The 24,394-nt window shown below is 44.7% G+C and overlaps 1 protein-coding gene across 5 annotated transcripts in view; it reads left to right on the top strand.

Moving 5' to 3' along the window:
• OSBPL10 (oxysterol binding protein like 10) overlaps positions 1 to 24,394 on the top strand; it is an 82,757-nt gene continuing 58,363 nt past the window's right edge. For all 5 annotated transcript variants that reach the window (XM_081883226.1, XM_081883227.1, XM_081883228.1 and 2 more), the window contains exons 1-2: positions 1 to 371; positions 22,820 to 22,995. In XM_081883226.1, coding sequence (XP_081739352.1) covers positions 16 to 371; positions 22,820 to 22,995 — 532 coding nt within the window. In that variant the 5' untranslated portion in view covers positions 1 to 15. The remainder of the gene's footprint in view (positions 372 to 22,819; positions 22,996 to 24,394) is intronic.

Consider the following 24,394-nt stretch of genomic DNA (forward strand, 5'->3'; position numbering starts at 1 on the left):
CCGCCTCCTCGCTCCATGGAGAAGGCAGCGGCGCAGGGCGGCGGCGGCGGCGACTCCGGAGCAGCCCCGTCCAGCGGCGGCAGTAACAGCAGCAGCCGCAGCAGCAGCCGCCCCACCTCGGCGGGCTCCTCGCCGTCCTCCTCCGCCAGCCGGGGAGGGCTCTCCGGCCGCCAAGGAGCAGCGGCGGCGGCGGCGGCTACACCAGCGGGGAGGCCGGAGGGAGGCGGCGGCGGAGGCAGCAGCAGCAGCCCCAGCTCAGCCGCGGCCAGCCCGGGAGGGAGCGGGGGGCTGGCGGCCGGCAGGGCGACGGAGGCGGTGCTCGAGGGCTCCCTCAGCAAGTACACCAACCTCATCCAGGGCTGGCAAAGCAGGCAAGTGTGGGAATAACCTCTTCTCTCAGTCTCATTTTTTTTTGGGGGGGGGGTCAGTGGGTCGACCTACTTCCTTCCCCCCTTCCTATTCCTCAGCCCCACAGGATTTGACCCCTCTTCCTGCCCGGCGTCGGCCTCTCCCACGCCCGCCCTCTTTGACTCAGAGGTAACGGTGGAAGTTTCCCCCTGTCCTGCGACGGCTTCCCCGTGGGATTCCCCACGGCCGCTTCCCACAGGGCAGGGGTCTATGTCTCCCTCTCCTGGCTGCTCAGGAGGTGTCCAGCGCTGTTCCAAGTGTTCCTCAACACCATTTCCCCCACCCCTAATTTACCGGATAGGGACACGGGTGGCGCTGTGGGTTGAACCACAGAGCATGGGACTTGCCAATCACAAGGTTGGCGGTTCGAATCCCCGCGACGGGGTGAGCTCCCGTTGCTCGGTCCCTGCTCCTGCCAACCTAGCAGTTCAAAAGCACACCAGTGCAAGTAGATAAATAGGTACCGCTCTGGTGGGAAGGTAAACGGCGTTTCCGTGTGCTGCTCTGGTTCGCCAGAAGCGGCTTAGTCCTGCTGGCCACATGACCCGGAAGCTGTACGCCGGCTCCCTCGGCCAATAAAGCAAGATGAGTGCCGCAACCCCAGAGTCAGACACAATTGGACCTAATGGTCAGGGGTCCCTTTACTTTGAATTTACCTGATTTTTCTTTCTTTTAGAGGTTGCTCTTCCAGCACACATTCATATGCCAAATTTGCACTCTCTGGACCTGTTTCATATGCAGGGGATAGCTCAGCCGGTAGAGCATGACACCCTTAATCTCATGAGTCGCGGGTTCGAGCCCCGTGTTGGCGGAAAGATTTCCTGCGTTGTGCAGGTTGGACTAGATGACTCAAGTGGCCCCTTCCGACTCTACAGTTCTGTGATTCCAGTGGCAATGGGATAATAACAAGACAAGAGCTTGAGAAGCCATGTGTTTGGTAGCACCCGGCTCTTGGGAAATTGGCTGTGTAGGCAGCCCAGTGCTGTGTGCCAAAGTTGCAGGTTCGATCCCCGTGTGGGACAGCTGCATATTTCTACATTGCAGTGGGTTGAATTAGATCAGGCATAGGCAAACTCAGCCCTCCAGATGTTTTGGGACGACTCCCATCATCCCTAGTTAACAGGACCAGTGGTCAGGGATGATGGGAGTTGTAGTCCCAAAACATCTGGAGGGCCGAGTTTGCCTATGCCTGAATTCAATTGTTCTCAGGATCCCTTCCAACGCCACAGCTCTATGCTGCTAATATGCGGGACTCTGCTTTTTGAGGCTTTCTAGTGCATGCTGAGAATTTAATTTTGCATGTGGCAGTGGTTCATGTGAGCAAGCTTTTCCCAAGGCTACCATGTACCTTGGAATATCTAAACTGGCCATTTAAATAGTCTGAAGTACCTGGAATGATTAGGAGCATGTCCTGAAGACTTAATATTGATTTGTTTTCCTTCTTGGTATGCTTTATTCACCCTGTCATGTTTGTATTTTAGGCTGTTTTGACTGCATGCTTACTAGTGAGATGGAGGTTATGAAACATTAATTCTGAATTATTCAATGCATCGTTGTGATATTCTTTACTTTTTAGTTAAGATTAGACTGCATTAACTGCTTGTTTCACACTCAGGTTGACTAGGGAAAAGAGTAGTGGGTTCTTAACCCTGTCTATACAAGTTTATAGAAGAAAAGGAACTCTTTTCATGGTTTCCCCAATTTGCAGTTTGAAAGCAGAGATTGCGCAGTTGTGTATGCAGCAGAAAACATTTCAGTTTTTTGGTTCCTGTGTTTAATTATCCCATCTCTTCTGGAATAATACACTGTCAAACAGTTCGTCCTGTCACTTTTTCTTTAGAGTTGAAAGCTGCAGTCCTAACCCCAGTTTACCTGGAAGTAGGTAATTGCAATCCTAACTCCAATTTACCTGCAATCGAATTTACTTCTTAGTAGACAAGGTTAGGATTGTGCTATCAACTGTATTTTTATTTTTACTCTTCTAGACTTTCGCATGGTCATGGTTGGATGCTAGCAACTTAAAAATTTTGTTTGACCTTTTTTTGTCATTTTGACTGACAATAAGAGTTGGACTTGTTCATGTGGTGGTAAGATCAATGGCATTTGTTGTGCGCAAAATGGTGCAGTTTCCGCTACAAATGACATATTAGTGGAGAGATGGAAAGAAATATTCAACGTTCCTTAGCACAATCCTATACATACCACTTCTCAGTTGACCTGAGTCTTAGTTCATTAGGGCTTACTCCCAGGTAACTGCGTACAGGCTTGCAACACAATATTCTTCTGCCCATTCGCTCCCCACTCCTGGGGGGAAAAACAAAACTTGTTCGATTTAATACTCACTGGGTGAAGAGGAAAAAAATATTGTATTTCATGTGCATAAAAAGCTAGGGTTTGACAATATTGATTCTTTTGGTTTGCATAACTTCCTGGTGCATTATTAAGAGCAATCTGCCCCTTATAAAGTCACTCTGACTTTTGTGGGCATGCAGGTGGAGACAGCCACTGTGAAGGGGGAAAATGTGTGCCATGTTTTTGCAGCCATCTGTAGGAGAATGTAATGCTGATTGCTGCTTTTTTCTTTTTATGGTACTAATTTATCAGAGCTGAGGTTTCTGTTTTCCTAAGATATTTTTTATATATAATATAATATAATATAATATAATATAATTAATGTTTGTGTGTATGTATATATGCATGTATGTATATCTGTATGTATCTTCCTTTGTTTCAATAGCAAATAACTTTAATAACTGCTGAAAACAGTAAATTTGCAGTAATGTTTACTAGTTTCAGTACAGAACATATACTCTTGGCTAGCCACTCATTTTGCTGGAGAGGCAACATGAGAAAAGGGATTATGGTGGCCAAGATTCTGACCCTGCTCCCTGTCTGACCTGCTAGCAAGACTGGCTGTCATGTATACTCCATGTCTCTTTGATTTTTGAAATGGCAACTTGGGAAAGGGAGGCAAGCAACTCCTTTTAGGAGGCTGGATTTGGTCCAGGAACTACTGGCTGCTGATCTTTATAGTCATTCTTTTCCTTACTGGGAACTGCGATTTTCCAAGTCAGTGTTTAAATTTCAGATGGGGAACATAGATTCTACACAACGATCTTAAATATAATTTTTTGAAAAAGCTTGCGAGAACCAATGGTCTTCGATGCGCCTGTTCTGTTTCTTTGCAATTTCCTTTCTGATACAGATTATTTCTAGCACAGTATGGGCATGCTGTTATCTTATGATAACCTGCTCTTCTGCTGTTTCAATCCATTTCCCTGTTAACTTTCATAAATCTACATGGATATCATTCTTTCTGTTTCCTTCCTACCTTGATTCTTTGATCTGCTTGGTTGATAGATAACAGGTCTGTTTGTTTTTGTAATATTTGAGTAGTGTCTATCTAAAGTTAAGATAACATCATCCCAGTGTGTATTATTAGAGCACTGTTTCCCAATGTTGGGTCTCCACCTGTTTTTCGACTATAGCTCCCATCATCCCTAGCTAGCAAGACCAGTGGTCAGGGATGATGGGGATTGTAGTCTGAAAACAGCTGGAGACTCAAGGTTGGGAAACACTGCTTTAGAGTTATACTGTACTTTATGATCTGCTGATTTTTTTGAGTTTGAAGAAATTAGTGGAGTTGCTCAGCCTTGAATATTCACCACCCTGTATAATTGGGTGATATCTACACACCTGGCTGCCTCTCTGTCTACTGCTGACTCAACATAAACCCACCTGTTCTGGTTTGAATGTAGATCCTAGCAGAGTGTACTGTTTGTGGACACTGACATTTTGTTCCTACACACACACACACACACACACACACACACACACACACTGTTTCTTAAGCAGTTAAGGATGTAACATTGTTGTTATTATTTTTATGACTATTAAGTCCTGTTGGAACCTTTTGTGTTGAGCTGTGTTAAAAGTTTCCCCCCATCCAAAATAAAAAAAATCAAGTTGAAAATGTTCCCTATTAAATGCATAGGGACATCCCTGAATAACATGGAACACTTTTGTTGCTGCTATTCATTAGATTTCTTATCTGCCCTTCATCACAAGGTCCCAGGGAGGGTTACAGCAATCTAAAAATATAATATTGAAAACAGTTGAAACAGATTACAACCAAGAGAGCTGAGTAGGTCCTAACCTATATATTTGAGGTGTCAAACCACAGAGTAAATATGTGCATACAATAAAAACTACATTAAGTAGGTGACAGATGCGCACCTTGGGGATGCCACAGAGAGGCCTCTCCTGGGCTCTCTGCTGTTCTTAACACCGAAGAAGGGAAGGAGGCAATACTGTATTTCAGATACAGTGGTACCTTGGGTTACATATGCTTCAGGTTACATACACTTCAGGTTACATACTCCGCTAACCCAGTGGCGTAGCGTGGGTTGTCAGCACCCGGGGCAAGGCAAGTAATTTGCACCCCCTAACCCGTGGATTTGCGCCCCCTAACCCTAACCCCCAGATGTTGCGCCCGGTGCGGCCGGCCCCCCTGCACCCCCCACGCTATGCCACTGCGCTAACCTAGAAATAGTGCTTCAGGTTAAGAACTTTGCTTCAGGATAAGAACAGAAATCTTGTTCTGGCGGCATGGCAGCAGCAGGAGGCCCCATTAGCTAAAGTGGTGCTTCAAGTTAAGAACAGTTTGAGGTTAAGAATGGACCTCCGGAACGAATTAAGTACTTAACCCGAGGTCCCACTGTATTTGGGTCCGATCTATTGAATACAGTAGTTCAGAATTAATGTTTCGTAACCTCCATTTCACTAGTAAGCATGCAGTTAAAACACCCCAGAATACAAACATAGGGTGATTAAAGCATACCAAGAAGGAAAACAGATCAATATTAAGTCTTCAGGATATGCTCCTAATCATTCCAGGTATTTAAGACTATTTACATGGCCAGTTTAGATATCCGAAGGTACATGGTGGCCAGGTTGAGCACTTTGAACTGGGCCTGGGAACGAACCCAAAACCAGGGCAGCTATTTTAAAATGGGGGTTCTACCAGTTCTAAATGGAACCCCCACCATTGATCTGGCTGCTGCATTTTGGACCAATTTAAGCTTTTAAGCCAACCTTAAAGGCATCCCCAAGTAGAATGTGCTTTCATAACCCAATCTGGAAGTTACCAGAACATGGAGCACAGCAGTCAAATCATTTCTGCCTGGAAGAGACTGTAGCTGGCGAACCAGCCATAGCTGGAAGTAGGCCTGTTGGATCCAGGAATTCCCTGCTTTATAATGTAGTCCTAACTACATTTGCTCAGATGTAAGTCCTGATGAATTCAATGGAGCTTACACTCAGGTCATTGGCGTCAGGACTGCAGCCTGAGTTAGACAAAGCTTCCCCTTACAAAAGCCATGCTGGTTCTTTTTGGTAAGGCTTGTTCTACACTCAAGCACATGTTTGTTTCGCCCTTCTATCCCCTTGCTGATCATTCATTGACCAGGTCAGAAGAAGGTAAAGGTAAAGGGACCCCTGACCATTAGGTCCAGTCGTGACCGACTCTGGCATTGCGGTGCTCATCTCGCTTTATTGGCCTAGGGAGCCGGCGTACAGCTTCTGGGTCATGTGGCCAGCATGACTAAGCTGCTTCTGGCGAACCAGAGCAGCACATGGAAACACCGTTTACCCTCCCGCCAGAGCGGCACCTATTTATCTACTTGCACTTTGACGTGCTTTTGAACTGCTAGGTTGGCAGGAACAGGAACCGAGCAACGGGAGCTCACCCCGTCGCAGGGATTCGAACCACTGACCTTCTGATCGGCAAGTCCTAGGCTCTGTGGTTTAACCCACAGTGCCACCTGCGTCCCTCAGAAGAAGTTACAGGTTTGCAATTTATTGGCATCTTTAACCACTTTCCAATCTAGTTGTATGGTAAAGAGGCTGATTTGAGAGAATACTTTTCCTCTTTTGCCCCACTCGCCAGAGGGGATATCCAGAGTCAGCTGTTCCTGGTCTGGATATCATGTAGATTACTCACAGCTGCACATATCTTTTGTGAGGGTTCCCAGATGCTTGTTAGAATTTTGTGTGGGAAGGAGAGAAGTTGCAGTTTGTAGTCCCACACTCCATTGCATCCTCCACTGTCCTGGACAGGTTGCCTGCCTCTGACCTCCAAGCTGGTGACACATGTCCTTCCTCAAGAGTTGTGCTTCTTTAACTAGGAAAATTAAAGACCTCCCTTGTATGAATTCTAGCCTGCACTAGCTGACCTCCTACAGCTGAGTCTTAAGTATATCCACTAGGGCTGGGTGATATATCCATATATTATCCGAAACCAGTTTGAAGTCCATATTGTGGATACCGGTTTCATAATGTTTGACCTGGCAATATATCGTGAATCATGATGTGTATTAGGGCTGGGTGATACATCACCCAAAACCAGTTTGAAGTCCATATTGTGATATCTGTTTCATAATTTTTAACCTGGCAATATATTGTGACTCATTGTGAGTGTGCGCACTTATGCAAAAATCACAATGTAGGAAAAGCTGTGAAGCCAGCCAGTTCTTCTACATGGCGCCATCCTTATTTCAGACATTGTGGTACATTGATGCATTGCGATGCTAACTGGTGATATACAGTGTTAGAAACTGAGATATGAAAGCTAGGAGCTAAATGGCACCTTGAATCTAGGTTATGGGTGCGGTGCAACAATGGAATGTCTAGGTGCACTTTTTTATAACAAGAATACAAAGCTGAAAATGAATGAACTGCAGCTAAAATCTTAACATTCATTTTTCACATGGTCTAGACTCTAGTCCTCCTCTGAAGACTGCAGAAAACAAAGCCATACAGTGGTGCCTCGCAAGACGAAATTAATCCGTTCCGTGAGGCTCTTCGTATAGCGGTTTTTTCGTCTTGCGAAGCAAGCCCATTGACAGCTTAGCGGATTAGCGCTACAGCTGTCAAGCGGCTTCCAGCGATCAGCTGTTAAGCGGCTTATCAGCGGAACAGCTGATAAGCGGCTTAGCGGCTTAGGAAAAGGGAGAAAAAAGCGGAAAAAAACCACGGGGGGATGCAAGATTTTTTTCGTCTTGTGAAGCAACCCCATAGGGGAATTCGTTTTACGAAGCGCCTCCAAAACGGAAAACCCTTTCGTCTAGCGGGTTTTTCGTCTTGCGAGGCGTTCGTCTTGCGGGGCACCACTGTACTTTCTAAGGGGGTCTCTTCTCCAGTCTTCAGTCTTCCTTTCCTTTCCACTCTGCTGTTTTAATTTGAAATCTTAGGCTCAGCACTTCTCCCAGACCTCAGAAACTGCTTGCGCTAGTGAAATTCCTTGTCGCAAAATGCTCCTAGAACAATGGGAGTTTCGAACACCGGTGATATATCTCAATGTTGAAAAACAGATATTCCTCAGCCCTGATATCCACTGAGCGCCATTGTGTTTCTCAATTGCTGCACATACACTGGGGTTCCTGACTTTCGCCAATATGTTTGGCTTAAAAAGCCACTTTTGAAACCTGGGGAAATATTGAACGTTGCTTATGATGCAGAGGGGTGGTGGTGGTTCTTAGGTCTCCTGAAGGAGATGTTGCGACCGTAGTAATTGTTCATTGGCATCAACCCAGCATCCTGCTGTTAGCTTGTAGGCCCTTATCTGAGTGAATAGTTTAGCTCCATTGACATACAGCTTGGTGGGAACTGATGTGTAAAATGGCACTGCGCTATAGCCACATTTGCTTCCTTCAAGATCTGAGATATTTTCAAAAACGTGATTCTTTTGCCGTAGAATACAGTGCATCGCAACCATTTTTTAAAAGTAAACCTGGTAGGTCCATAATTTGTGGCACAACCCATCCTGGGCTTCTTTGGTAGCAAGAGACAGATATAAATTGGATGAACAAAATAGTAAATAAATCGTCTAGTCAAAGACGGGCACTTTTAGGTCTCGTTAATTTTAGTGCGAGATGTTTGAAGCACATGACCATTGTATATTGGCTGTATTCAGTTGTCATCCTCTCAGTTTCTAATGTATTCAGAATTTGCTTCTTGCTACAAGTCTGGTTATAAATTATCAGTTAAGTTTTAAAATTGAGCAGTTCCCTAGGGCACATGCTCTATACAGATTAACCCCTGTTGTTGTGATGCATTAACTGTTTGCCACACTGCAGGAATTAAAAGGTCTGTGTAGAATATCAGTCTGCTTTTTTTGAGTCTGTGAGCCAGCTAAGCAGAAATGGAATGAATGGAATATACCAATTTAAGTAGAACCCTTTCAGAACATGATTGCTCTAATCCAGGATTTCCTAACCTTGGGTCTCCAGCTGTTTTTAGACTACAGCTCCCATCGTCCCTGACCACTGGTCCTGCTCGTTAGGGATGATGGGAGTTGTAGTTTGAAAAATGTGGCAACAATGTTTCTCAAACTTGTGTCTCCAGCTGTTTTTGGACTACAGTTTCCATCATCCCTGACCACTGGTCCTGCTAGCTAGGGATGATGGGAGTTGTAGCCTAAAGCCAGCTGGAGACCCAAGTTTGGAAAACCCTGCTTCCGATCCCTAAAACTTCTGTTATGGGAAGCTGTTTTCAATACCACACAAATCGCCATGGTGTGTGTGATACATCAAAATACTAGGCAGCTAGTAAAATTATTAGCATTAGCATTTTAATTGCCGCTTTTGATGTTCAGTCGTTTTATTTGTATACCACTTTTCTAAAGTTAAAACCATGCTCAAGGCTGTTTACGACCTATATAAAAGAATTACATAACTACAAATGTAACAAAAAGCAGCCATAAACAATAAACAAAGCATAGAAAAGTACGCAACCAAATCAAACAGTTTCCACATAAATCATAAGATCCAAAGGCATTCTTAGTTTTTAATTTAATTCCCACTCCCAGTCTGTTAATAATGGAACAAAAATAATCAGCAAGAGGTTTAAAAAAATCTGTTCTGTTTGTATCAATAACGATATGGAACAGCTTGATGTATTCTGGCTTTACACTTTAGGTGAAGGCTGTCAGCTAATTAAAATGCTCTCTACACCTCCTCATATCTGTGTTGCATAATATGAGCTGGTACAATAGTTCTGTGTCAAATACACTCTTCATGTCCCCGGGTGTTTGCATTCCATAGGCACTGTGGAGATTCAATATATTATCTCACACAGAGCTTGCTTTAATTCAGTTAATGTAGAATGAAGTATATTAATGCTTGTCGTTTTACATTTGTCCTTGACTTAGTAAAATGTCTTAGACTTCTACTATCTCAAATAATTTCTGTCACTGATAAGTTATATTAAAATACGTGTGGAGTAGTAATTCCTGTTTTGCTATTCTTTCAAAGAAGTAACTTTTCAAGATTTATATCTCTGATTTATAGTTCTTTGATTACAAAGAACTCATAATTTCCCCCCCGGTACATAAAGCCAACTGTGAACTGAGAGATTTTGGAACCGGGACTGAAACTGCATTCCTATATACACTGACCTCAGAGTAAGCAACCATTAAATTACCTAGGGCTCATTTCTGAACCCGATATGCATAGGATTCACTGTGAATCAATTCAATGAGCAAACTAATATAATGCGAATGTTGCCTGATATTAGAAAGTACATAGTGCTGCGCCTGGCCTGAAACATCAGTGTGCTCCATCTTCAAGCAGAGGTCTTTGCCAGATTCTTTCAGGATTGAAATTCTTCCACCTTTTGCACCTGTCTGTCCATTTCTTAACTGCAGTCTGTGAGAACAACAAAAGTAATTCCAGAACAAATCCCTCATTTCTCTTCGAAAAGCAGTTTTAACTTCAAATTCAAATTCAAATTCAATTTTATTTACGGCTATTAGCCCATAAAATATGTACAAACATAAAAGCACAGAAGCATAAAAACCGGTACATCTGACTTCAACTTCACAATACCTTGAAAGTCGAACGGAATCTATTCTGCAAGTGTGTTTGACTTCCAAAACGTTCAGAAATGAAAGCACAGCTTCTGATTGGCTGCAGGAAGCTGCCGCAGCCAATTGGAAGCCCCGTCGGACGTTCGGGTTCCAAAGAACATTCGCAAACCGGAACAGTCACTTCTGAGTTTGCGGTGTTCGGGAGCCAAAACGTCCAGGTACCAAGATATTTGGGATCCAAGGTGCGACTGTATGTGCAGGAAGCTCCTGCAGCCAATCAGAAGCCGCACCTTGTTTTTCAAACAGTTCCGGGAGTCGAACGGACTCCCAGAACGGATTAAGTTCAACAACCAAGGTACCACTGTATGTCGGGACGCGGGTGGCGCTGTGGGTTAAACCACAGAGCCTAGGACTTGCTGATCAGAATGTCGGTGGTTCAAATCCCCGCGATGGGGTGAGCTCCCGTTGCTCCTACCAACCTAGCAGTTCGAAAGCATGCCAAAGTGCAAGTAGATAAATAAGGTACCGCTCTGGCGGGAAGGTAAACGGCGTTTCCGTGTGCTGCTCTGGTTTGCCAGAAGCGGCTTAGTCATGCTGGCCACATGACCCGGAAGCTGTACGCCAGCTCCCTCCGCCAATAAAGCGAGATAAGTGCCGCAACCCAGAGTCGGCCATGACTGGACCTAATGGTCAGGGGTCCCTTTACCTTTACCTTTACCACTGTATATCGCCCAGGCCTGGTAGGTAGGCAGTCTTAAGTGGCCTGATGGTCAGAAAGAAAGATGAAAAATGAGAGTAATTTAACAATCTGATTTCAAATGTCTCCTCCCTAGTTCCTGGTTGCTAGGATGTGATCCTTTCTTGCTGCAGGAGACCACATAAATGGTAGTTTGCAAGCCTCCTTGAGAAGTAACCAGATTTGAAGTAACTTCATCAAATTGGATGATCCTGTAGCTACAGTGAGGCTGGAGATACTTTTTTGGGTGGGCAAATGGAAGCTTAGCAAATGGATGAAGAAATATGTACATTTTTATTCTTAATATAGGAGTTTCCCACATATGAGCGAGAGGCTGAGGAATTGGTTTAGAAACCTATCAGCTCCTTTTCTCGGTGTTTTATTCCAGAGGCTGTTGTTGCTCAGCCTCAGCTCTTTGCAGGTTGTTTCCCATTCTCTAAAGAGAACAATGGCACATCTTATGAGATTAAACCCAACAGATATGAGGTGCTTGGATATTAAAAGAGGTTGAATCTTGTCACTAACGCTAACTTAAACCAAGCTCATCCGCTCTGCTTGCTACAGGTCAAAGAAGCAGGACTTAGCCTATGTCAGCAAAACGATAACAGTGTTGTTGTTTTTTGAAGGCGAATGAATAATTAAACGAAATAAGGATTCCTGAATTTAAGGTGGATTCATTTTTATCAAATGGGAGTGGTACAAAGAGGCGGCAGTGCTGGTTTGAAAGATATGAGCTCTAGAGCAGTGTTTCCCAACCTTGTGCCTCCAGCTGTTTTTGGACTACAATTCCCATCATCCCTTGCCACTGGTCTTGCTAGTCAGGGATGATGGGAGTTGTAGTTCAAAAACAGCTGGAGGCACAAGGTTGGGAAACACTGCTCTAGAGTTCTCTATGCCTTATAGCAGTGTTCCCCAACCTTGGGCCTCCAGCTGTTTTTGGACTACAACGCACATCAACCCTCGCTAGCAAGACCAGTGGTCAAGGATGATGGGAATTGTAGTCCAAGAACAGCTGGAGGCCCAAGGTTGGGGAACACTGCCTTATAATCCCTTATTTATTCAGCTGCATATTCACAACAGCATTGGTGTGCAAGGTCTGATAGATGAGCTTGCCCAATGAGCTTGCCATCTAAGATGGACAGTGGGAAAACCGGCAGTGGGAGGAATTCTAAAACTTGGGTAACTTGCTGTTAATTATCTCTACAAGTTGCACCCCCCCCAATCAACAGTCTCCCTGCCTGAGCTAGCAGAGGGTGTCCTAGGGATGGTTTTAGTGTCCCCCCCCGGCTTAGTTGTTCAGGGGGACTTCAGCATCCATTCCAAGGCCCCCTTGTCTGCCGTGGCTCAGGATTTCATAACCCATATGACAACTGTGGTCTTGTCTCTGTTAATATCTGCTTCCGTCCATGTGGCAGGATGTACTCTGGGTTTATTTTTCTGCAAAGGATGATGGTGATCGGGATGTTAGGAGGGGTTGAAATATCTATTACCTTGGACAGTTAGTTTCCTGAAAGGATTTAGGACATTTATTAATGTACATGGTTGGAGGACCAGTTAGGATGGTCTATTCTCAGACCCTTGTAGGGGATTTTCCTGCTACCTCTTTCTGGTCCATTTGAAAGCATGGTTCCTTCTTCTGGAATAGGGGAAATCAGTGGCGTAGCGTGGGGGGTGCAGGGGTGGCCGGCCGCACCGGGCTCAACATCTGGGGGTTAGGGTTAGGGGGCGCAAATCCATGGGTTAGGGGGCGCAAATTACTTGCCTTGCCCCGGGTGCTGACAACCCACGCTATGCCACTGGGGGAAATGGCCAGGACAGTTGGCATTACTTCTGCTAAACCAGGCATAGGCAAACTCCGGCCCTCCAGTTGTTTGGGACTACAATTCCCACCATCCCTAGCTAACAGGACCAGTGGTCGGGCATGATGGGAATTGTAGTCCCAAACATCTGGAGGGCCAGAGTTTGCCTGTGCCTGTGCTAAACACAGTGTGTCTTGTTGACTAGATCCTAAGCTCCCTGGTTTTCTGAGATGCTGAAAGGGAACATGTTTTAGGAGAATACATTTTAGCAGACCAGGGAGGGATGTGTTCATATCTTCTGCTTGCTTCATTTTCATAGATAGCTTTCGGTTTATTCAGCCTTTGATGATGCAGACTAGTTGCTTGGAGATTTTAGGCTATCCATGTACTCAGCTGAAGCTTAACAATCCTGACTCACGAAGGTACCCAGAAGAGACTTGGCTGGATGAGGAAGAAGAAGAAGAAGAGGAGGAGGAGGAGGAGGAGGAGGAGGAGGAGGAGGAGTTTGGACTTGATACCCCGCCTTTCACTCCCCTTAAGGAGTCTCAAAGCGGCTAACAATCTCCTTTCCCTTCCTCCCCCACAAGAAACACTCTGTGAGGTGAGTGAGGCTGAGAGACTTCAGAGAGATGTGACTGGCCCAAGGTCACCCGGCAGCTGCATGTGGAGGAACAGGGAAGCGAACCCAGTTCACCAGATTATGAGTCCACCACTCTTAACCACTACACCACGCTGGCTCTCATGGTGGCATTTGAACACCACTTTTGGGGATGGCGTTGTACCATCTGTTTTGAAAGAAGTGAGACTTCTGCTGGAAGAACCCTGATCATCAGACTCCACCCCTATGGATTACTACCTGCCTGTGTCTGAGTAGTGGCAGCTCAGCTCCAAACTTTCTTGGATGATACTGATTTCTTGGTGAATATGGATTCAGGCCCGGCTTGGGACTGAAATAGCACTGGTGGACAGGGAAAATATGTCTATCAACAGGTTCTGTTGGAACTTTCAGTGGCTTTCTGTTGGAACTTTCAGAGAGCCAGTGTGGTGTAGTGGTTAAGAGTGGAAGACTCGTAATCTGGTGAACCAGGTTTGATACCCCACTCCTCCACATGCAGCTGCCGGGTGACCTTGGGCTAGTCACACTTCTTTGAAGTGTCTCAGCCCCACTCACCTCACAGAGTGTTTGTTGTGGGGGAGGAAGGGAAAGGAGATTGCTAGCCGCTTTGAGACTCCTTAGAGTAGTGATAAAGCGGGATATCAAATCCAAACTACTACTACTACTTCTTCTTTTGATAGACTTAACCACAATGTCCTTCTGTAAGTGACTAACTAATTGGGGCCTCTATCAGGAATGGGACTTGGAGGTACTATTCTGTGGTAGTTCTGGACTTACCTGGTGGGTAGGTATCAGAAGGTATTGCTGGGGGATTGTTGCTCAACACACCATGGCCCTTCTGCTTTTTGGATTTTACACCTCATCCAGGGATGCTTAACACATCCACATGAAAGTGCCGAGGGAGGTATCTTGTGGATTTGGAGTTGAGTGTCAACAATATTCAGATTCAGTTGTTGTATGCCTTTTCATGCTGCTGTTTTAGTTTTTTAATTGATTTATTATGCTTTGCGGATTCAACTTGGAATTTGCCTTGGGGACCTGATTTTTTGTAAAATAAATATTTTGTAAAAAAGACAAAAAAAAAAAAGACTTTTTGCATATCACTTTTTAAGGGCTGCTTTCCAATACTGTTGCAGAAGAAATAAGGAACGTTGTTAATCTAAAACCAAGATAACCACAACGCCTGCAATAAACTCTTCCCATTAAGGAAAGTTGGCATTCTTTGTGCGGCATGATCCTGGTATCCTTCCTTGATCTGTCTTCATTTAGCATCTTAATATATGGACGTGCTGGTTTTCTTGAGCACTTCCATACATGGCAGCAATGACTTGGACCAATTATGGCAATGTGGTCAACTCTACTGTCACACAGTTCAGCAACTGGTGTTAGAAAGAGCCCAGGGACTCATTAGTTTTTTTATGGTACGGTTTTATAGCAAGATAATATGGGTCTGAGTTGGCATTGGATTTTAATTTTCCAGTTAGAAGCTGTGACTAAATCAGGCTGTGACATTAGGCAAGTGTGGGATGTGCCACAGATGGTTTCCTGCTTAAATATAAAACACTGAGCCTGGGACTGGTCCCAACTGTGTCTCGGGAGGGTGCCTTCAAAGTGAGCAGCAAAACCAGTTGGCTCAGGCTAAATATAAAGCCAGCACTGTGAAAAGCTGGTTAGGGAAGAATGCAGTTGCATTGCAGACAATGGCTTTGTTGTGTAATAGATTTGCAGTCAGGTGGTTTTTATTTAATGGGCTCCAGATCTCTTCTACCCAGAAAACTTGTCTCTTGTAGAGAGATCTCACTTTCCCAGCACAGAAATAACCATGGGCTGTTGATACTAGGAAAAAAAGTGCCACTACGGTGGACGCGCGGGTTGCGAACGTGATCCGTGTGGGATGCACGTTCGCAGCCTGCAGCGGTGCGTCTGCGCACACGTGGGTTGCGATTTGGCACTTCTGCGCATGCACAATTTAGCACCTCTGTGCATGCGCGACCTCCAAAACCTGGAAGTATCCCGTTCCAGTACTTCCAGGTTTTGGAGCATCCGTAACCTGAAAAAACGCAACCTGAAGCATCTGTAAACCGAGGTATGACTGTATTCCCTTAGCTTAGGGGTTGGCAACCCAAGGCCCATGGGCCACAAGCAGCCCACAGGGGTTGTTTAACTGGCCCATGAGCTGCCCCTGAACCAAGCTGCCTGCTCGGCGAGTCCCCATGGGCTGCGCTAAACCAGTGCGGCGGGGGGACTCGCTTCCATGGTGCCAAAAATTGAATCTGTGCAGATGTCGGAAATCTCGGGCGCCTGCGCTCACACACACCTGTGATCTGGCCCATGGAGGGAGCTCCACTGGAGTGAACCAGCCCAGGCGAGGTAAACCTTGCCGACCCCTGCCTTAGCTAATGCTTCCTCTCTGTTTGGGAGGCAAATGCTGCATGAAATACAGCTGCACAAGAAATTACGAGTACCCATTGGCCAGTACCTATGTAGTCACCAGTGACAAGCTGCTTTCCCACCTATATCATTAAAAAAGAAATCTACCAGTGAACACCTTAACTGCAATATATTTCACAGGCAGTGCTAGAAGTTAGCCAGGTGCCAGGCACATTTTGCACCTGGCTTAAGACCACTTTTGGCCAAGTGAAGATTCCTGGACGCCGGGATGGCCCCTGACATCTTCACCATCGAGAGGTGCATGCTTAGGGATCATTGGGTCTGGACTGTTTTCACACACTAATACCACATCCTGTAGAGTTATATCAGTTATATTTTATCTGTAAAATTGGAATGGATTTATGGATTCCTTTTTCTGTGCAGCCTGATCAGGAGCAGTTACCATGAAGAAAAAGAGCTTGGAATCAGCCAATATATATGTGGACTGTCCCTGGATCAAGTGACTTGTCTTCTTTAAGTTCTCAAAGCTCTAAACCTAGCTCAAGGTTGTTATCTGAACAAAGTCAGATGTCTAACTGATCAATCACAATCAGTTTGACATTTGAAAAATAAGACTTTAGAGCTGTCTTGCCCCCCAATGGCAACCAGACATTCCGTTTTGTTGATTGTAACTTTGGTTTTGAAAGGGACGCGGGTGGTGCTGTGGTCTAAACCACTGAGCCTAGGGCCTGCCGATCGGAAGGTCTGCGGTTCGAATCCCCGTGACGGGGTGAGCTCCCGTTGCTCGGTCCCAGTTTCTGCCAACCTAGCAGTTCAAAAGCATGCCAGTGCAAGTAGGTAAATAGGTACCGCTCCGGCAGGAAAGTAAACGGCGTTTCCGTGCACTGCTCTGGTTTCTCCAGAAGCGGCTTAGTCATGCTGCCCACATGACCCGGAAAAACTGTCTGCCGACAAATGTCGGCTCCCTCGGCCGGTAAAGCGAGATGAGCGCCGCAACCCCAGAGTCGTTAGCGATTGGACTTAACTGTCAGGGGTCCTTTAACTTTTAACCTTGGTTTAAGGAGCCATTTGGTGCCTAGCTGATATATATGAGTTTCAGACACTGCTATAACGCAACAGTAAAAGATTTCTTTTCTTTCTCTAGCTGCAGGAGATGTGAGGAATCAAACCTTTTGATGTAATCAATTGACTGGGTGTGGGTTGGCCAGCTGAAACTAATAAGGCCAGGGTGCTTCTAGGTCTAATAATGCCTTTTCAGTTTGCAGCGGTGGTTCTGAAACTACATATTTCTCACTAGCTCCACCAGATGCTAATAGCCTTGTCTATCAGGTCTTGGTTGCAACGGTCTGGCAAGAGTCTTATGCTTGGAGGTCTTCCCCGTCATCTTCTACCTTTATCCTTTTAATCGAACATGCCAGGGTTTAAACATGGGACCTTCTAACTACAAAGGATGCGCTCTAACCTTCAGTAGAGCTATGATGCTTCAAACTGGGGCTGGTTTTTTAAAGAATTGAAGATCAGTGATTCTTTGCAGGATTGGGACACTGGGAACACATAATTCCCATGCGCTTGGTGCCAAGTTGGCTGCACTTAGGAGCTTCTGATCAGGTGTTGCCAAGTTCATTCCTGAATGAAGCAGATCCCAATGGCACTTGCATTCAGTTCTAAACTTAAAAGACTGCAGTGAACAACTGGCAGCCCTCCTTAAGGATCCTGACTTCTTCTTCTTTTTTGAAACTGTTTCTTTACCTGGCACACACACCTGATGTCATATGATGTCATCTGTTTGGGACAGGTGGGTGTGGCTTGTGGGAAATGGCTGGGCCTCATGTGGAGCTTTCCCACTACACCATGTTGGCTTCTCAGTGGTTTTGTTTCTGTGTTTATTGTTTGCTCAGCCGCTTTATAAAATGTTTATATGCATTTTATTGAGACACACAGCACTCTGACTTTAGATTTTTTTAATTCAGTGGATGCGCATAAGCCTGTTCGTATATTTATTTATTGCAAATAGCCTTGGGGACCATGTGTCTATGGATATTAATGCTTTTCCTTCGTAACATTGCAGATTTGCTTGTGTCTGGCAGTGATTCTTGCTGAGGGCTGAGGGTTGCTAAAGTGAAGGGTGAACCATGAAGGTCTGGGGAGGAGGGGGGAAACCAACATGACTTTAGTATAGAACTCTGCTGACTGAGGATATTTTAAGTTAATCTATATCATATTCACATTCACAATGACAGTTGACCTCTTGGAAATGCAAGTGCCAAAAGTTTCAGTAGTTCACCCTGAAAGTGCAGTTTCCTAGCAGTTTGTGTATTAAAATCAGATTAATGGGTTTAAGCTGTATGTGTATTTAATATGCAGTAAATCAGTTAAGGTGGTGTTTTCTGACGGTTATGCAAACTTTGTATGAAGTCGTCAGCACAAAGTTTTCTGCAAGCTGCTGTATTAATAAAGATTAAAGGGATAGCTCATTGAACAGCACGGGTCCTGTGGACTTCTGTCCTGGAGTATGTCTCTGTTTATGCATATCTAAAGACCAAAGTTCAGTAAAAAGGAATGTACACAGGTTGGTAGTCTGTGGTGGTTAGCAGAGAGTGCAATCTTCTGCTTCTCCTATACTGTGGATCATATGTACATGACAATGTTTGCAAACTGGTTCTGTTTGCACTAAGGGCAACTCCCCATTTATGTGGGGGTTGCATTCATGTCAGTGGGATGTGCATAAGACCATCCTGCTCCACACTGCCCCCTTGCAGGACCGGAAACAGTGTTCGCGTGCTGATCGCATGCAAATGAGGAGTTTTATATGGGAGAACTAACCTATTTTATAGGCCCAGATCCTTTGCAATGCTAAACTGTGGTTTAGTGCTACGTGGACAAGCCTCAAACAGTCCAAAGAAAGTTGTTGGGCTTGCGTACTCGCTTCTACTCTTATTGCTGAATTGAATTAAACTTTAAAACAATCTCTGCCTAGCATCGTACATGAATCGGGCATCTTGCTTTAAAACAAGCTCTGGTGAGTTTCATGCTAAGCCACACCATGCGCTATGAAGCTGGTTTATCAAACTACCCAGAGTTTGTCTTAAGCCAGGATCCCTGGTTCGTGTGGTGCACAAAGCACTTCAGCAGAAGTCCTTCTTCTGACCACAGAAAGGAGAGGGTCATGGTGCTTTCCTCAAGCTAATTGAGGCTCATCCTCATGGTGCTACGCATCACTTGCCAACGTGATCCTTGTGCCCGTAGCAGAGGCGTGTGAACTTGGCCCTGTCAGATCCAGAGCCAAATCTGTCTCCTATTACCGAGTCACACTGCCCAGGCTTATCAAATTAATGGTACTGTTTTGTTGATCTTGGAGACTATAGTGGCTGTCAGTCTTAGGTGCGCATGGGGCCTAGTGGCTGGAGGGTACATAATCCCCATGTGGGGTTATTTTATGGGGATTACATGTCCACCACCAACAATAATACTACTCAACTTGGTTCCTATCAGGTTTGCTAAACTAAGGGTTACCAGACTTCATTTTGCTCTCTGACTTCTCAAGGGACCCATGACCTCTGATCAGAGCTACAAATCAATCCTAATAGCTGTTGGTTCCTTATATTTTCACAGGGAGAACGGCAGTTTCTTCTGGGTTCCCCATGTTACTTAACATCTATCTTGAAGAGGAGTTTCAGGGAATTTGAAAGCTTGCTCACTACTTTGAGATAGTTTGGTTAGTGCTGATAAAGGTGCTGTATCTCCTGTTAACTTCTGTAAGCAGATACAGTCAACTATCACTCTATTTGGGCCAGCTGATATTCTCATAATGCCAAACATTGTGATCAATAAGTTCCAGCAAGCTTTGGACTTGCCCCAAAGGAGGAGATAGAAAGCTTCCATTTTCCATTTGGTCCTATCAGGAAACTGCAGTTTATTCCAAACTTTAAAGGCGATTGCTTTCAACAAACTTGGATCAAATGCATTCTTCCAGATCCTGGTTTGTTAACTAAACCTCAGTTGGAATAAACCAAGTTTCGATGTAAGGACTGCAATTTATTAAGAACAAAAATGGGGAGCTTTGAATTTTGTGTGTGTAGGAGGAGGAGAAGGAGAATGCCTGAGCTCAGTGCTCATAGCAGCTCATTCTTGTAAAGCTGAGCTACGCTGCTGCGACATGCCCATTTCTTAGCAATAAGCTGCTGAAGGATTTTATTATTAAAATAAGCTCTAGGAGAGTTTTACATTACTAAGGCAGCCAGAACCAAATGACCCATTTATTAATTTATTTACGCATTTCTGTAAACCAAGTTTATCTCTCTGGGACCGATTGCAGTATGCATGTTTCTCCACACCCCCAGCAAAGACTGGTTTGCAAGATAATGCGCAAGCATGGAAAATGTATTTGGGCCTGTTATTTGAACTGCAATGAAGAAAGGGCACGAACCTTTTATGATTATAGTGTTCAAAATTCATGCTGCGTTTGGGATTGGTTTGCTCTCCGGATTAAGAAGCTTAATTGAAGGGGATATGGACACTACACGAAGACGACAGCAGTTGAATCCAGATGTGAAACTGTGGCAGAAGTGAATGGGAAAGAGACTGAGGAACGTTCTTGTTATGTACTGAAGTTCTCACCCTGGGCCAGCAGGGGGATACTGTAGATAGTTATGCAAATAAGGGATCGAAAATGATGTTCAGTGATTGGATGGTTTTAGAAAGTTGTTACAGTTACGTTGTACTGGAGCTCTATATAAGCAGGCTGACTGAACCCTTCAGTTCAGTTCTGTTCTGGCCTGTGAATAAACAAGAGCCGTTTAAAGAATCACTGTGTCGTCTGATATGTTCACCCACAACTTAACAGTTCTAATTCGGGTTACAGGAGCTGTTTTGCTCAGCTTGGCACCTCCAGCTGACATCAAGCTAATGGGCCCCTGATCATTGTGACCATCTGCTTCTCCCTTTCGTTTGTACTCAGATTTCTCACTCAAATTGGTGATGGAGGGACCTGGGCTTGCAGTGGTGTAGCCCCACTTCATGGTTTAGAAGCCACTGTTTATTGTTTCAGTGAGTTTTGCGCTGGCTAGCCTAATTACTGAGACTTCTAAATGAATAACCTTTGAGGTTCCTGAGCAAAGATTCAAGCTGCCTCAGTAACTTCCTTTCGAAAGGCAATCGCGTGGAGTTGTAAGCCAGCTAACTAATTCTGGGAAACTATGAAACAGCTGGTGCCACCACTAGGAAGGAGCCGTAGCCAGGGCAGCATGTTCCATTTCCACTGCCTGAGGTTTAATTTCATTGTTTCATTGTTTATATATTTGCCACCCTTTGGGAAGAAGGGCAGGAAACAGATTTAATAAATAAAATAATAATTGCTTTAGCTGGAATGTTAAGAGATTAAAATACCTTTAGAAGCAAGATTTCCTTAATGAATAAGCCCATTTATGGTATCAGGATTTTCATTACAGGTCTGTATTTTTAAACTGTCAAGAAAAAGGCTGACTTGGTTTTATTTGCCAATTAATTTTGAATTTCTAACATTGAGTTCCTGGCATTTTGCCTTAGTCTACAAATGTTTGTGTACAAGCAGCCTCCTTGAAATCTGCGCTGCTTTTGGAGTTTTGGTTTGAATTGCCTGCTTCTTCACAGTTTCAAGAATAAATGACTACATTGTGTTTTTCATGGGGCTGTCTTTACTCAGGGTTTGGAAATTGAGGGGATACATAAGACCTGTTATCCACCAGTTGCACTGTCTTTTAAGTTTAACTCACCATTTTGATTCTTTCATAGAAAGAAAGCTCTTTTCTAGCCTGGCCTAAGCATACCTTGCCCTTCTCTGTCTGAACTCATCCATCCTTCAATATCTGCCTCAGTCACATTAAGTTCTAAAGTGAAAGGCATAAAGTAACTTGAGCAGGATTTGGCTATTATTGGGGACAATATAGGGGGATAACGTAATACATTTCATCTGGAATACTGTGTCCAATTCTGGGCACCACAATTTAAGAAGGACGTTGACAAGCTGGAATGAGTGCATAGGAAGGCAACAAAGATACCGCATTTTTCGCTCTATAGGATGCACTTTTCCCCCTCCAAAAATGAAAGGGAAATGTGTGTGCGTCCTATGGAGCGAATGCAGGCTTTCGCTGAAGCCTGGAGAGCGAGAGGAGTTCCTGCCGGGCTCCCAAGGCTTGCGGACAGCAGCCTGCAGCCTGAAACCCGGGAGCGCAGCAGAGCGCACCCCGGGCTTCGGGCAGATGTTCGCAAGCCTTGGGAGCCCGGCAGGAGTTCCCGCCGGGCTCCCAAGGCTTGCGGATAGCAGCCTGTTCTGGGGGCTGGGGAAGCTTGGGCTTCCCCCGCCTCAGCCCCACGCCTGGGGGAAAAAATAATTTTCCCCCTTTATCCCCCCCCCCAAAAACCTAGGTGCGCCCTATGGGCTGGTGTGCCCTATAAGCGAAAAATACAGTAACCAGGGGTCTGGAAACCAAGCCTTATGAGGAGTGGTTGAAGCAGCTGGATATGTTTAGCCTGGAGACCGAGAGGAGATATGATAGCCACCTTCAAATATTTCATGGGCTGCCACATGGTAGAGGGAATAAGCTTGTTTTCTCCTGCTCTGGAGGGTAGGACTTGTTACAAGAAAGGAGATTCTGGCGAAACACATGGAAAAACTTTTTGACAGTAAGAACTGTTTGACAGTGGAACAGTCTTCCTTGGGAGGTTGTGAACTCTCCTTCTTTGGAGGTTTTTAAGCAGAGGTTGGATGACCATCTGTCATGGTGATTCCTGCATTCCTCATGGTCTCTTCAAACCCTGTGATTCTCTGTATTGCTTGCATTCTTTTGAAAAGCCATATTCTTAGTCCACTTCTAAGCGTTACATGTAAGTGCGGAACAAATGTGTACAGTAGTCCACTTCTATCTTGATATGCAGTACATAGTTGCATGTTAAAAATGAAAACTTTTTCGGGCGCTGCATAGGAAATTAGATTACATGCATCTGTTTATTTCCCTCTCTATTAACAGGTATTTCATGCTGGATTTTGAGACTGGAATCCTACAATATTTTGTGAACGAACAAAGTAAAAACCAGAAGCCACGAGGGCTGTTATCTTTAGCTGGAGCAGTAGTTTCTCTCAGCGATGAAGCCCCTCACATGTTGGTGGTATACTCTGCTAATGGAGAAATGTATAAACTCAGAGGTATGGTTATTTGTCACCACTGCTGTTTTTTTGGGGCGGTGTGTGTGTGTGTGCACAGTAAGTCCGCAACTCACACTGGATTTACATTCGGGAGATTTCGCTTAAAGCCAAAATTGCATATAGTCAAAGCATATTGGGTTCAGTGTTGGGTGGGATTGCCAACGTCTTTTTTCCCTTGGACATCCAACCCCTTTTTAATGAAAGAAAAAAACCCTTTTGCCAATTGCGTAAAGCTGAATGCACACAAATGTGTGTCAGTCGCGGGCTTATTGTGCTCTTTAAACTTGCCTTTCCTGCAGCTGTTGCAATTCCCCAGCTACTCTTTGTTTAATAGTGACAAGCTTTTAATTGGTTTGGAGAAGGTAAAGCTTTTGTGTTTGAAACGTTGAAATGGCTACCTTAAGGCAGTAGACTCAGCCAGGCAATGTGGTTCACCTAAGAGCCAATTTATGAAAAGTGAAGCTTACTCTCTGAAATACCATATTTTTGGCTCTATAAGATGCACCAGACCACAAGACGCACCTAGTTTTGGAGGAGGAAAACAAGAAAAAAAATATTCTGAATCTCAGAAGCCAGAACAGCAAGAGGGATCGCTGCGCAGTGAAAGCAGCAATCCCTCTTGCTGTTCTGGCTTCTGTGATAGCTGCGCAGCCTGCATTCGCTCCATAAAACGAAGGGAGGGAGGGGGGAAAGTGTGTCTTATAGAGCAAAAAATATGGTAAATAGTCTACTGATGGTTGCCTTGTTTCCCAAGGCCAAACTGAGGAAGTCCTGAATAAGGCTGGGATGGAAGAATCCGCCCTCTTCTTCCTCCCCCTGCCCCCAGCATAGGAGGGTAAGCATAAAATGAGCTGTGATGGATTAGACCAAAGGCCCAGCTAATCCAGCATCCTGTTTTCCACAACAAGGGTCAACAAGATGTCTCTGGGAAACCCACAAGCAAGACCTAAGCTCTTTCCACTGTTATCCATACTCTTATCTTAGGAAAGAATTTCTAATTGATATTCAGTCATGGAATGTTTCAGTGCTGAAGTAAAACAAGATCTGAATTCCTTTAAGATTATCTTAATGGGAACTTGCCCATATTTTTCCTTCTGTAAAAAGAGGTCCTAAGGTCGCTACAAGGTGATATGCGCTGGTTGTATGTGTGGCTGCCTTGAACGGTGCTCTGCAGAACCAAGGCAAAACTGAAAGATGTTGGTTTTATTTTCCACTTGAAACAGAACGTCCGTCCCAAAATCTCAAAAGTGCAAAGTGCGCATTTCCTTATCCAACTAAAATTTTAATAGCCACTGCATAATACCTGTTCTATGAAAAGGTTGTGCTGACTTGCGTTGCCTTGATTCTGAACTGGAATGTTGGCATTCAATAGATTAATCTTAGATTGCCTTATTTAAAG

Source organism: Podarcis melisellensis (assembly GCF_964234715.1).
Source record: "Podarcis melisellensis genome assembly, chromosome: 12".
NCBI lineage: Eukaryota > Metazoa > Chordata > Lepidosauria > Squamata > Lacertidae > Podarcis > Podarcis melisellensis.